This window comes from Pseudopodoces humilis, chromosome 1 (assembly GCF_049639895.1).
Source record: "Pseudopodoces humilis isolate 2021_Gansu_Grassland_sample_001 chromosome 1, ASM4963989v1, whole genome shotgun sequence".
Classification (NCBI taxonomy): Eukaryota; Metazoa; Chordata; class Aves; order Passeriformes; family Paridae; genus Pseudopodoces; species Pseudopodoces humilis.
In genome coordinates this window covers 149738076-149752188 of record NC_142200.1, presented here as the reverse complement: position 1 = coordinate 149752188, position 14113 = coordinate 149738076, and the positions used below count along the sequence as shown (strand labels likewise).

Here is a 14113-nt window from a genome sequence, read left to right as displayed (position 1 = left end):
GAGAAACCTGCTGTCTTCATGAAATCCTTGGATGACGTTTTCGGTGAGGAGCGAGGAGTGATCAAACTGGAATGTGAAGTCTCCAAAGAGAAGGTCAAACCTGTTTGGAAGAAGGATGGTGTGAAGATCACTTCTAGCAAGAAGTATGAGGAGACACAGTCTGGGAAGACTCTGTGCCTCATTATCCATGACCTTGAGAAGACAGATGCGGGGTTATACACCTGTGACATCGGCACTGATGTTGCCAAATCAAAGGTCAGCGTTCAGGGTAAGTGTTGCAGATGGCGGCATCTCAAGGGGTATTAAAAATATGGTTGGGCTTGATCCCTTGGGTTCTCACCTGTTCCTGAACAAATCTCACGTAATACTGTGATGCCTCAACAATCCCTGTTAATTTTGGAGTAAGTATATCTGGGGTTTCTAAGTGAAAAGCAGGTGTCAGGAAGGTAGTGACAATATTTTCTTCCTGAACATCCATAAAGTGCAGAAATCCTCCAAGAAAAGCAAAAATTTCTCCAAAAAAATCACGACTAATGACAGAAAAATCCCCCAAGCAGCCTGTTTCATATTGTGAGCTATTGACTCAAGAGTCCATTGTAGGAACACAAAAGCAGGACAACAATATCTGTTGTGGAGCCCAGCTGTTCAGCCTGTCCACTAATCCATGTGTCATCCTGAAGGACAAAGAATTGTTCATGGCTTCTAAACTCATAATGTTAATGAGAAAAATTTTTAATTTGCCTGGTTTGAACACCAGGAGTAACAAGTCAAAGAATTCAAACTTCCTATTTCTCCTGTCAGCATGGAGAAGAACATCACCCATTGTCCCTGAGGCTTTTTTTCTTATGGCTTTTATCTTCTCTCACTCATTGAATCTTGAATCTGCCCCACTGAGTTGTTCTTCATTCAGTCCGTCCTGACCACAGCCAGGAGATTCACATTTCGCTTTTTTGTGCAACTTTCAGATGATTCTGAGTCTGAAAAATCCTTCCCATGCCACAGCCATCTGTAAGGAATGCAGCTGTGTCCTGCCAATCTAGCAGATAAACCCTTTGTATGAGTTAAAAACACCATTAATCTACTCCTGTCTATCATAAAAGCATTTTTAACTTGTATTAATGTAATTTTTTGTTCTCCAGAACTGAACATTGGCATCACCAAACGGCTCAAGAACACTGAAATCCAGGAGGGAGAAGATTGCACTTTTGAGTGCATTTTGTCCCATGAAAGCATTGACGACTTCAACTGGACACTGAATGGGAGGAAAGTGGAAAGCGGGGGGAGATTTAAAGCCTCCAATGCAGGTCGGAAATACACACTGAGTATCAAAAATGTGATTCCTGATGACACTGGGGAAGTCATCTTCACTGCCCGTGGTCTCACCTCCAAGGCTTCCCTGGTTGTGAAAGGTAACGGGATCAGAAAAGCTCTGGGTGTATTTTCTTAAGGTTTGTCAGCAAACAGCAACCTTCCCTGTGATCCTTGAAGAGCTGAGATTTTTCCTTAAAAACAGGTGAAATGCCAAAACTTTTAATAGATATTTGAGAACTGACTGCACTAGGTAATGTGTACAGATGATTACAGCCCAGACTGTGCATCAGAGATAATCACCCAAGGCTCCTGGGTGGTCAGTGGAGAGAAGGAATTAGTAATTTTCAGACATAGTTCATAATGTGCAGTTAGTCCTTTTCCACAGAATCAGGAAATCCCAGAATGGTTTGGGTTGGAAGGAACCTTCCATCATCTTGGTCCAACCTTGCACAGGGTGCCCAGAGCAGCTGTGGCTGCCCCTGGATCCTTGGAAGTGTCCAAGGCCAGCTTGGACAGGGCTTGGGACAACCTGGGATAGTGGGAGGTGTTCCTGCCCATGGCAGGGGGTGGTACTGGGTGATCTTTGAGATCCCTTCCAATCCAAACCATTCTTGTGATTCTATGAATTGAATTGCAAAAACCCCAAACATATAGAGATGATTCTCATTCAAAACTCTTTTTTTTTTTTTTTTTAAATGTCTGCAGAAAAACCTACTGAGGTTACAAAACAGCTGGAGGATAAAACATCACCAGCAGGGCAGGACATCAGCCTGAGCTGTGAATTGTCCAAAGCTGATGTGAACATCAGGTGGTACAAGGATGGCAAAGCAATCCGGAAAAGCCAGAAATACGAGCTGCAGCAGGAGGGAACACTGGCCACTCTCATCATCCGTGAATCCACCGTCAAGGACAGCGGGGAATACACCTGTGAGACAGAAACCTCCAAAACAACAGCCAGGATCACAGTGCAAGGTCAGTGGAAGGTGGAGCTGGCAGGTTCAGAGGTTGGGTGTAAATATCTACAACCATGAGAGATTTCTTCTCCTCCATCTCCCCGGGCAGGATCAATTTTTAGTTTAAAAAGAAAAAATTATTGATTAAAAGCTTAAAAAAGTTAGATGTGAAAAAACACCTTTTGGATGCTGAACAATCTTATGGGCTCTGTAACAAGCCAATCAAAACTGGCAATTTGAATTATTCTATTTTGAATTACTCTGTTTTGAATATGAGTGCTGAAAACTGTCTGCAAGAGGAGACCTCACCAGTACATGGACCATGGCATGAAATTTTCCTGAAGATATTTCACCTGATATGTCCTGTGACAGGAGGGGAACCTGGTGATCTTAGCTACGTTCCATCTGATAGGATGGGATGAAATGGCCTCAAGGTTTAGACTGGATTTTAGCAGAAATTTCTTCATGGAAAGGGTGGTCAGGCATTGGAATAGGATGCCCAAAGGAGTGGTGGAGTGTCCACCACTGGGGGGATTTAAAAGATGTGTAGATGTGGTTACTGGGGAGAGGGTTTAATTAAGTTAATAGTTGGACTTGGTGAACTTAAAGGTCTTTTTCAGCCTAAATGATTCTATGATTATTTATTTGATGATTCTGTGAGATGGGGAAAAGGGGATCCAAAACCGCTCGGGATGCTCATGATTAGTTTGGGCAATAAATTTGTCTCATTATTTTTTATTTCTTTTTTTCCTTCCAGAAAAGCCCAATTATTTTGTCAAGGAACTCTCAGACTTGAAAGTCGATGAAAGCGGAACTGCAGTTTTTGTGTGCCAGAGTGAGAGAGCTGCATCCTCTGTCGTCTGGAGGAAAGGCATGGCTGAGCTCAGGGCTGGCAGGAAATACGAGATCACACAGAAAGGACAAGTCCTCCAGCTGACCATAAAGAACCTGGAGAAAAGTGACAGTGACACTTACACTTGTGACATTGGGGACTCCCAGTCCAGAGCCAAGCTAACTGTGCAAGGTATGGGTGAGAGGAATGGGGCTGTACATCCCTTTTCTGCCGTGGGAAACATGTACAGGCACAGCTGTATCTCAGCAGGGCAGCAGAGCCACTGGTTTCTGGTTCTGTCTCTCTCATGGTGGCAGGAACACGTGGCCAAAAATACAGGAATGTAGAGCTGGACATGCAGAGCAGTTTGGATCAATTACACCTGGAGTATTTTGGGTGTGATTTAAACCCCCCAAAGGCTCATGTGAGGGGAGAGATTGATGTTCCTCTGTGAATGCAAAATGGATGTGATTTCCAGTGCCTGCTGTTGGATGAGGGAAAATTATCCTGTCCTCAGGTTTTTCTCCTTGATTCTTCTACCCAGGAGTGGTTTCTAAGAGGTGGTGGATAAAAAGAAAGGTCCACAGAATCATGGAATGGGTTGGGTTGGAAGGGAACTTCATCCAACCCATCTCTTGCCATGGCAGGGACACCTCCCACTATCCCAGGCTGCTCCAAGCCCCATCCAGCCTGGCCTTGGGCACTTCCAGGGATCCAGGGGCAGCCACAGCTTCTCTGGGTACCTGTGCCAGGGCCTGCCCACCCTCCCAGAGATTAATTCCTTCCCAGTGTCCCACCTAACCCTGCCCTCTGGAGAAATTATTCAAGAGCAGTCAGGTGGAGGTGCAGCAGCAGCGTCCACTCGCAAATTATTGTAGCTTTTAAAGACAAGGATGTAAAGTCAGACTCCTCCTCTGATCATCTGCTACAGCATCCTCGAGGAGCAAAGAAATGTGTTTAATCCCCATCATAACCTCAGGCTCTGAGCTGTCTGAATTCACTCTGAGCTTTTTAACACCAGCTTTTCTGAGCAGAAAAACACTTCTCTGTCACGAACATTAAAGTTCATCCCTGTGTCGGCTTTATAAGGAGAAGGAACATCAGAAATATTTTTGTATACTGTGAGAACCTTATTTTATATATATTTATAGTGAGGTTTGTAAGTGTGTTTATATTTTTATATATATTTTTAGTTGGGGTTGTATCTATCTATATATATATTTATAGGGAGGTTTTCAGGGCAGATTTTTGGGGTTTTTTTTGCCAAAGCCACAGTCAGAAATTTTCTCCATTTCCCACAGTGTTTAGGGTTGGACTGAACTTGAGGAAGGCGTGGGATCAAAGGTCCTATCCCATAGAAAGGAAGTTATTTTTGCTGTAGAAAATCAGGCAGGTTGTCAAGGGAGAGATCATCTCTTGCTGACATTTAAAGCCCAATAATGCTGTCAGAGACTCATCCTTCCAACCTTTCCAGGGAATTCATTAAGACAAAATTTACATCCCTGGATTTGCATTGCACTGGCTACTTGCTCTGCTTTATGTTTTCTGGTGCTTTAAAGCTGTCTTCACACAATTTTGATGTGTGTCCTGTATATATTATCTTCCTGTGAGAGGGTTTTGTGGTCAATACTGGGGGAATTCTGTTTCAATCTCCTCTGTCCTGAGCGTATTTCTTACCTGAAATGCTCACTTGGGAAATCTTGGGAGTTTTCCTTGTCAATTTTCACGGCAGAAACTGAAGATTCCAGTAATTGATGTATTTATGTTCCTTTCAGGCCAGAAAGTGCTAATAACAGAAGACCTGGAGGATGTCACTGTGTTAGAAGGAGAATCTGCCAAGTTCAAGTGCAGAATCTCTCCCGTAGACTATAGCAGAGTGCAGTGGTTTTTGGATAAAACCCCACTCCATACCAATGAACTTAATGAGATCCAGTCCCAGCCTGGTGGATATCACCTGCTAACACTGAAAAAGCTCTCACTGAAGGACTCGGGGGTCATTACATTTGAAGCTGGTGATAAGAAAACATCTGCCAGTTTGGTTGTTAAAGGTAAATCCATCATCACAACTGCAGGAGAGGAAATGATGAGTAGGATTAATTAATTAAGTGGGGTTAATGTGGGTAGGTGGAAAAACAAAAAAATAAGAACAGAAATGCTACAAATTTAGCACCATCATTGTATATCTGTATATGTTCAAGGATAACATTAATTTATAATGAAATTATGGCTGGAGAATGAACTCTTTGTAATCCTGGACAACTCTTGGGGTGTTTAATGGATTTAGATGGGAATGTCATAATGCAGTGATGCTACAGTGGATGCCTCGTTCAGTTTTTCTCAAGCTGAAAAGGTGATGATTCAGGAGAAGAAAAAAATTAATTCAATGAAAAACAAAAGAAAAAAGGGGACAAGAAGTAAGTTTTAAATTCAGTTTTCTTTGTTTGAAAGGCAACATTGCATGTGGTCCCTGCAAGTCATTGTTGACAATGGATTGTTTTCTCTGGAAAAGTTAAACTGAGGTAAAATAACAGTGTTTGGTAGCAAAGACATAAAATGAATGCCAGACAGCCCAAGAATGTGGGATTAGAGAGATGTTTCCTTGCTGGAAATATAAATATTTCTGGTTGACCAGACACATAAAACACACAGTTTTCTCTGTGACAGATCATAATCTCATTTTTTTCAGAATAACCACATTTATTTTTAAGAAATTTTCTTCTTAAAAGAGTTGAAAATTTGCCCAAATTTTACTAAGCTGCAGAAATACAAATGGATTTCTTTTTCCTGAGGGAAAAAAATTAAAAGGTTAACTATTTATGTTCTTCAGCAGGAATATTTTCTTCTCAGTTTCTCCCAGATATCATTTGATAGTTAAACAACACTTTACATCATCACTGGTGCCTTCCTGAGGGCTTTATAGTCACAAACACCCAATTATTTGTTACTAACCCTGACCTATAGCTTTGATACAAGCAATCCTGCATCCAAATCTCACAGATTAATTGTGATCTGAGAATCCACACCTCTTCTGATCCGTGTCAGATGGTTTTTATATGGATCACCTATTTTGGGAGAATCTCCTATTTCAGGAGAAGCCCTGTGTCTTCACAAAAGAGCTGGTTGACACTGAAGTCACGAGGGAGAGGATGTGAGCCTTCAGTGTGACACCTCCAGATCAGACAGCCCTGAGAAGGGGTGCAAAGATGGGAAGAGCCTTAGGAATTCTTCCAAATATAACATCAGGACGTCAGGGTTTGGAGCCAAGCTTGTCATTCAGAGGGCAGAAGAAGGAGACAGTGACAGATGTGGGTGTGAGGCTGGAGCAGACAAAAGCAGTGCAGTGATTACTGTCAAGGGTAAGAAGTTTTGAGGTGATGATTTGGGTCCTAGCACCAAGCCCAGAGTAATTAACTGGAATAAATAATAATAAAAAACATGAAACTACACTGAAAAGGAACAGTGGTGTGCACTGAGGTGTTCCCATCAAGTCATCTGGAACAGCAGCCAGGGAGGTGACAAAGTGTGAAACAGGAGAATCCTTCACCTGACCTGGCTCTAGCTCTGAGAAACATTAGTGCCTCCAAGGATCATGGAATTCTAGAATGGTTTGGGTTGGAAGGTACATTAAAGATCATCTCATTCCAAACCCCAAAAAGGGAGCAGTAGGAGAACACCCCAGGCTAGGAGGTAATCCACAGAAACCATGGATCAGCTCCTGGAGCTGTCTCCAGTGATGGCCCTCTCCAAGGTGGGAACTCACAGCTCCACATTTATCTGTGCAATTGCTTTAGGCAGCCAGATTTATTCAGAGAAATGCACCCAAAGAGCACCACGAGGAGCTCTTATGCTTGATAGGACATGGGGAAATGGTTTAAAGTAAAAGAGGGTTAATTTAATTAGATTTAAGGTGGAAGTTTTTTACAATGAGGGTGATAAAATACGACAGGAGGTCACCCAGAGAGGTGTGGTGGATGCTCCATCCCTGGAAACATTCAGGGTCAGGTTGGATGGGGTTCTGAGCAGCTTGATCTGGTTGGAGATGTGTGGGGTCATGGCAGGGGGGTTGGACTGGATGAGCTTTAAAGGGCCCTTCCAAGCCAAAGTACTCTGTGATTCTGTGCTCTAAGGGGCTGTTGTCTGAGCTGAGGCAAAAGTTCTCTTCTTAGAAGAGTCTTTTAACTCTGAGTTAGGTATGGGTTGGTTCTCATCCAGGTCAGAACCAGGCTCATCAAATATCACCTTACAATTGATCCTGCCCATCTTGAGTCACCGTCCCAGGCTTAGGAGGAGCTCCGTCTCTGTGAGTTAAATCACTCTGTGAGTTAAATTGGTTCCTGGGCAGGTTTGAGCAGGTGCAGGGAGGATTTTACAGGCACAGGGTGTGTTTATCCAGACAAGAGGATGTCCTGTGTGCAGCTGGTATTACACACTTGGGATGGACTGATCAGAAGCTGCACCTGGATTAGGGAAGTCAACGTGAACAAAAAAACATTTGGGTTGCTGGAATGGTCAGCCTGAACCCCAGAGCACTGAGTGGGAGGAAAAGCTGCCTACAGGATTTTTCTAGAGCACAAAGAACCAACTTGAGGCTGTGCAAGAAAGAGAAGACCTTGATGATGGAATAAAGAAGAGCTGGTTGTTAATGATCCCGCTTTTCTGCCTTTCTGTAGCAGAAGGATATTTGCCCAATATCCATTACGCACAAAACAAAGATCTGTGTTGGCTGCAGTGGGAACTGGATGAACAATTTTCTGTTAGAAAAGAACCACGTTTGCAATGTTCCCATAACAGCCCCAATTTTCCCCTCACAGGGAAGGGTGTGGATGGATGTAGGATTTAAACACACAGATTCAGGCCAAGGACTCAAATCATAAGGATGTCTACATGAAATCGCACTGTTGGAAAGCTTTCCTTTATCTATCAGAGTCTCATCAGAACAGCAGAATGCAAAAATAGAAAATAGAAATTCAGAGACACTGAGTGTCCCAAACTGGAGGTAAAAGGGGGACAGGATAATAGGTTAAGCCACAGGTTAAGTGCATCACGGCTCAGTAGCTGACCTGTATATTCTTAAGACAGCACAATTCAAGAAGTATTTATTTTTCCCTAATCTGAACATTTCAGTTGAGTTTATTTTTCCTCCCAAAAGTGCCTTCCCTGCTCTAGCTCACCTTAAAGCCTTGAATCCCAGGCTGTGACAGAGCCTGCAGGGGAATCTCCTGTCACGTTCAGCTGTGCTTCCCTCTCTGTGTTTGCTCTGTGCTGGTTTTAAGTCTGTGTTCATGCTGGATAAAATAATACACCCTAGGGGTCTCTCATGATGAGAAATCAATACTGCTGTCACGACAGAAAGTGCTTTGCCATTCCTCTGTGTGCTCTGTGCTGTGTGTGAGTTGACCTCAGTGAAGTTTAATGTTTTTTGTGCTGGTGGTCCAGCTCTGAGCAGCCACGTGCAGCACAGTTTGTGTCATTAACGGCAGTGCAGCATCTGATTCTGATGTTGATAACGAAAGCAATAAGAGCAGCAGCATCTTCAGCAGTGCAGATAGTGGCTAAAAAAAAAATAAGCATCTGGCCTCAATTTTTTTTTGCTGCTGTAAAGTGCTGGCAGCCAGATGTGAGATGTCAGAATCTGTTTACTCTTTGCTAGTGCTTTTTCATTTCTGCGGTCTTCTGTCTCAAAAACCAAGTCTGATACTAAAAGAGAAAATTGATTTCCAACCTCACGTGTTTATTTTAACATTTGTGTTATTCCTTTTCTCAGAAACACCAGTTCTTTTCAAACAAGAGCTCCAAAACGAAGAAGCCAAAGAAGGAAAGCAGGTCAGGCTGACCTGTGAGCTCAGCAAACCTGGTACCCCGGTGAAGTGGATGAAGGGAGACACTGTTCTCTATGCCAGTGAGAAGTACGAATTTAAGCAGCAAGGGACTGTGGCAGAGCTCATAATTCGAGATGTGAAATCTGTAGATGCTGGGGACTACACCTGCAGTGCTGGGGAACTGAAAACCACTGCTCAGGTCAAAGTGAATGGTGGGTACAATCTGAGATATTGCTGCACTTAATCAAGTGCTTAATAGAGCTGTTAAACAAAAACAAATCACATAACACTTCATTTTTTTGGTGCCATCTTTAATAAGTAAAATTTAAAGGTATTATTGCACCCTTGTAGGCACCTATTGTATTGTGCATAATGTATTTTATTCATGTGATTTCATGTTTTGTGTCTGGGGTTTTCAATCTGTAACTGTCCACTGGGGGAAAAAAAAAACCATAAGTGAAGAGGATTAATTTTCTCTGTGCTGTAATTCCTGCTCTACCAGCTGCTTTACATGGCTGTGATTAAAACTGGAATTGGAGGTGGAGACCAGTTGTACTGAACCATAAGGATGTGAAAACATAAACCCAATCCCTGGAAAATTGCAAGTGGTCAAGTATTTAATAGACTCCAGACTCCACAAAACAGCCTTTCAAAGACTCTTAGATGCCATCTCCACTCTCCACTTCCCTTAAACAAATAAACAGCCTTTAGCAGCACGTGCTGGAGCAGAAAGCAGGAAAATGTTATTTCTGCTGGAGCAGAAAGCTGGATGTGAATGTTATTTCAGAGCCCTGCAGGAGCAGGGAGTTCATTAGGTGATGGTGCCCAGAGGAATCTGAAAATGTCCTTTTTATAAATAAAAGAAGCTTCCCCCACATTTCTAGGAATCCACAGTGAGGTGGTAACATCAGAGGAAGAGATTTATTCCTGCTCCCAGGCAGAGTCTCCTTGATGCCTCACAGCCAGTGGAGGGCCTAGGGCTGCTCTGCTCTTTTGGGAAAGGCCTGGATTTAAGAGGTGGCAGCTCTCATGGTGGGAGTTGATGTAGAACAGATCAACCTGTCCTAACCCCCGGCTCTGTGTTCCAGCTGTGCCTGTCCTTTTCAAACAAGCCCTGGAGAACATGGATATGGAAGAAGGGAAATCCGTCTCCTTGTGCTGTGAACTCACAAAAGCTGATGCCACCGTGGTGTGGAAGAAGGGAGAAGCAATGCTCCAGGCAAGTGCCAAATATGAAATGAAGCAGAAGGGGACAGTGGCAGAGCTGGTGATTCATAATGCAGAGCCAGAAGATGCGGGAAGATACACCTGTGACACTGGAGACCAGCAGACCACAGCCCAAGTCAAAATCCATGGTAGGAATGAGACACCTGCTTGTGACCATTTGTTGTTGTTCTTGTTGTGTCCCCTGGACGCTTTCAGAGAGTGTTCAGGAGAACAGGGATCAGCACAAACACAAGGCAGCTCTGGGTTCATCATGTTCTTTGTTTTCTGGGATGATAATTTCATGCTAAAATATATCAATCAAAGGCACCTGATAAAGTAATTTATTTTCTTTCCTATTAAATGTCCTTTGTGCTTTGGATAGAGGTGACTGTCCAAGCTCTAAGACGTAAAAAGGGTCTCAGCTACACCTTTTATTAAAGAATATTCCATTTTTCTCTCCACTTTCTCAACAAGTTTTTGCATGTCTGTGGCCAACAACTTTGGGCAGCAGAAGGGTAATTATTTTGATGTTCTAATCATTGGGAAATAATTGTTCTTTTTTTCATTTGGTTCAAAACTCTTGTTGCTGCTGTAAATATCAGCAGACTCCTGGAGGTGCAGGTAGGTCAGAGCTTCTTTGCTGTGTGTGCCAAGAGGATTTGAATTTGTTTTGGCTTTAAGTCCCGTGTGAGGTCACCAGGTGGTGACGATGCGCCTGAAGTAAACTGAGAATGCTTCACTCCTCAGCTGTGTCCGTGCTCTTCAAGGAAGAGCTGAAGCCTGTGGAAGCTGTGGAAGGTGGGACAGCCACCCTGCGGTGCCAGCTGGGCACAGAGGCCCCTGTGGAGTGGAGGAAGGGGCAAACTCTTCTCCGGGCGAGTAGCAAGTACAAGATGAGGCAGGAGGGCACCGTGGCCGAGCTGCTGATCCATGACCTGGAGCCAAAGGATGCTGGAGACTATTCATGTCTAGTGGGGAACCAAAAAACCACAGCAGCCTTGTCAGTGAATGGTAAAAAGGCAGAAATAACCTGTGAAACTCTGGAATGTTTTTGTCCACCTCTTCCCTTCTCCTCTCTGTACATTCCCTCACAACAGCTTCCTTCATGTCCTACTTCCACTGCTTTCTTCTATCCACTTTTTCATGTCACTCCTGTCCCCAGTCCCCATTTCCTCATACCCCATGTTGGATGTGTGTGTGTGTGTGTTCTCACCTTCCCCCAAGTGAAGGATGTGATCCTGCACGTGTGCTTTCCTGAATTACCATGGAATCCTAAGATTCTTTGGGATTTTCTGTTTCAGAGGGTTCATCATGTGTAATGATGAGAATGAGTTTGTCTCCCTTGATGCATGATCTCAGCCAAGATCATGGTTTTGTTGACTCCCACAGAACAATTTACTAAAGAATTCTTTTTACCATCCAAGAAAAAAAGACAGGATGCATTTAAGGATAAGGGTGTTGGAGTAAGGCTTAGGTAGACACACAATTGATCACGATTCAGCCTCTGAGTGGGGTCTAGGGTGGCAATCCATTTCCATTCTGCATCTCTTAGCCCCGCCAGTCCGTTTCAAGCAAGAGCTGAGGAACGAGGAGGCCACGGAGAGCGGGACAGCGACGCTGCAGTGCGAGCTGAGCCGGCCAGGAGGCTCCATCCAGTGGAGGAAGGACGGGAAGGTGCTGATCCCAAACGGGAAATACAAAATGAGGCGGGAAGGACGCTTTGTTGAGCTGGTTATCCAAGACCTGGACCTGACAGATGCTGGGAGCTACACCTGCGTGTGTGGAGAGCAGGAGAGCACAGCTGCTTTGAGAGTGAATGGTAACCCTCCTACCCACATTTCTCTTTAAACCCCAAGTGTAGCAGTTTTGGCAGCATTTCGTGGTCAGCCAGAGCTGCTCAATGTGATTTCTTAGGGGTTTCACGCTCTTGGCTCTGTAGTGCCAGAGAGTCCCTCTATTGGAGAATATTCCTTTGTGCCTTTTTACATTGAGGCAGCACCTGTATGTTATCTATTGTTTAATTTATTTCTCTCACCTCTTTTAGGAGAGGTTTTACCCCGTTTTTCAGTTGTACCCACCTAGAAACAGAGCGTTTTTGGTTGAGTGTACACACTGCAGCCCAGTAACTCCAGTTCATTTCATTCCTTCTCTGTTGGTATTGCATCCTTCAGCCTTGCCTATCCTCTTCCAAGAAGAATTGATGAACGAGGAAGCTACAGAGGGGGAGGCAGTCACTCTGCACTGCAAACTGAGCAAATCAGCCCCAGTTGAGTGGAAAAAGGGGACTATGGTGCTCAAGCCAAGTGAAAAGTACAAAATAGAGCAGGAAGGTCCCATTGTGGAGCTGACAATCCAGGATTTGGATTTGGGAGACGCTGGGGATTACAGCTGTGTGTGTGGAGACCGACAGACTACAGCTGCTCTGGCAGTAAATGGTAAAAAGGAAATTCTCAGTGCGTGTTCCAAGTCAACCTGTGCAATTCCAAGATCTCTTCCTCTCTTACTTCTGCTTCCTCTGATCCCTGTGTACTTCCAGTCCTCCTTTCTGCTGATTAATTTTCCTATCCTTTCTTCCCTCTCTCTCTTTTTCTCCTTTCACCTGATGCCCCCTTGGAGTGCTTCCAAGGTGCTGTAGTCAAAAGACAAGTGGAGAACAGGTTCCCAACTCAACACAACCTCGCTAGTCCAGAATAGCTTCTTTAGAAGTTTTCCCATAGGAACTGACCTAAAAGTGGGAATAATATTTATTTTTTGTGATTTAGCCTGTGGCACTTGTTGCTTCTAAGAGGAACAAGTTTTCATCCATGTATGCTACACAAGGACAATCTTAATAAAAAATAGGCTTTTTATGTTCCTGCTATTCCCAGCTCTTTTTAAATCTATTTTGGCTTAATAATTCCCAAGCAAGTACTTTATTTCTGCAAAAAACTGACAGCATGTTTGCAACTGCTCTGCTTTAAGGGACTCTTATTTATAAAAATTCAGACAGTGCCATGGATTAGGCCCTTCTGTAGAACTCCTGCTTTTCTCAGGGGAAACAAAATGCTCTGGGTCTCATATTGAAATACAATCTCTAATTTTGTGTCTTCGATTTCGTGGTGTATAAAGTAAAGGGTGGTTGGCTTGTCAACTAATTTACAGATTGACTTGATTTTACAGAAAGTTTTAAAGTATGAGGACAGAAAAAAAAAATTAGACTGAATGATCTTCTGAAGGGTTAGAGGCTGGAGTAAAATGTGTGGAGGAACTAAATCCGAGAAGAGACCAAGAAGGTCTGGTGGCTCCAGGGAGATAAGAGAGGGATTAAGTCATGGATTCAGGCTTTCCCAGGGTTGATGCCATGTCCGTGTTTGCTCTGCAGTCCTGCCTGCTCTTTTCACCAAGGGACTCATGGACAAAGAAGCCACCGAGGGTAAAAGTGTCTCCCTGCACTGCGAGCTGAACAAGGCTGCTGCTAACGTGGAGTGGAGGAAGGGGCTCAAGACCCTCAAGCCAAGTGAAAAATACAAAATGAAGCGGGAAGGTGTCGTGGCTGAGCTTATAATCCAAAATCTAGGCACGGCGGATACTGGGAATTATTCCTGTGTGTGTGGAGACCAGCAGACCGTGGCAGTTTTAACAGTTCATGGTAAAACAAACAAAACTAGGCACATCCTGAAAGTAACTCCCCTGATTTCTCTCTTCCTTTGGAGAGACCCTTGGATACACTCCCATCTCCTTCTCCAGCCAGAATTTTATCCACAGCCCACTGATGCCACTGAAATGCGTCCATTGGCATCTGTGCAGCTGGAATTTGTGGCACGAGAGGGATATCGGTGTCCAAGCTCAGAGCAAGGCAGCCAGGGTTGCTGCCACTCTTTTAATTAGGGGCCATCGTTTTGCTTTCCCCTTGAAAGGTCCTTTATTAGACTTCCCATTATGGTCAAGACAAAAATGGGTTTGCTTCAAAGGGATTATGTCTGAGGGATTTTAATCCCAAAAGATTAGGTTAT

General features: G+C 43.8%; 1 protein-coding gene across 1 annotated transcript in view; it reads left to right on the top strand.

Annotated features, from left to right (window-relative positions):
• Nucleotides 1-14113, top strand: part of OBSCN (obscurin, cytoskeletal calmodulin and titin-interacting RhoGEF) — a 181241-nt gene that overhangs the window by 63481 nt on the left and 103647 nt on the right. Inside the window, 11 exon segments of the mRNA XM_088064601.1 lie at nt 2-268; nt 1140-1409; nt 2017-2283; nt 3022-3288; nt 4872-5144; nt 8861-9127; nt 10004-10270; nt 10869-11132; nt 11674-11940; nt 12293-12556; nt 13483-13749. Of these exon segments, the coding sequence (XP_087920727.1) occupies nt 2-268; nt 1140-1409; nt 2017-2283; nt 3022-3288; nt 4872-5144; nt 8861-9127; nt 10004-10270; nt 10869-11132; nt 11674-11940; nt 12293-12556; nt 13483-13749 (2940 nt within the window).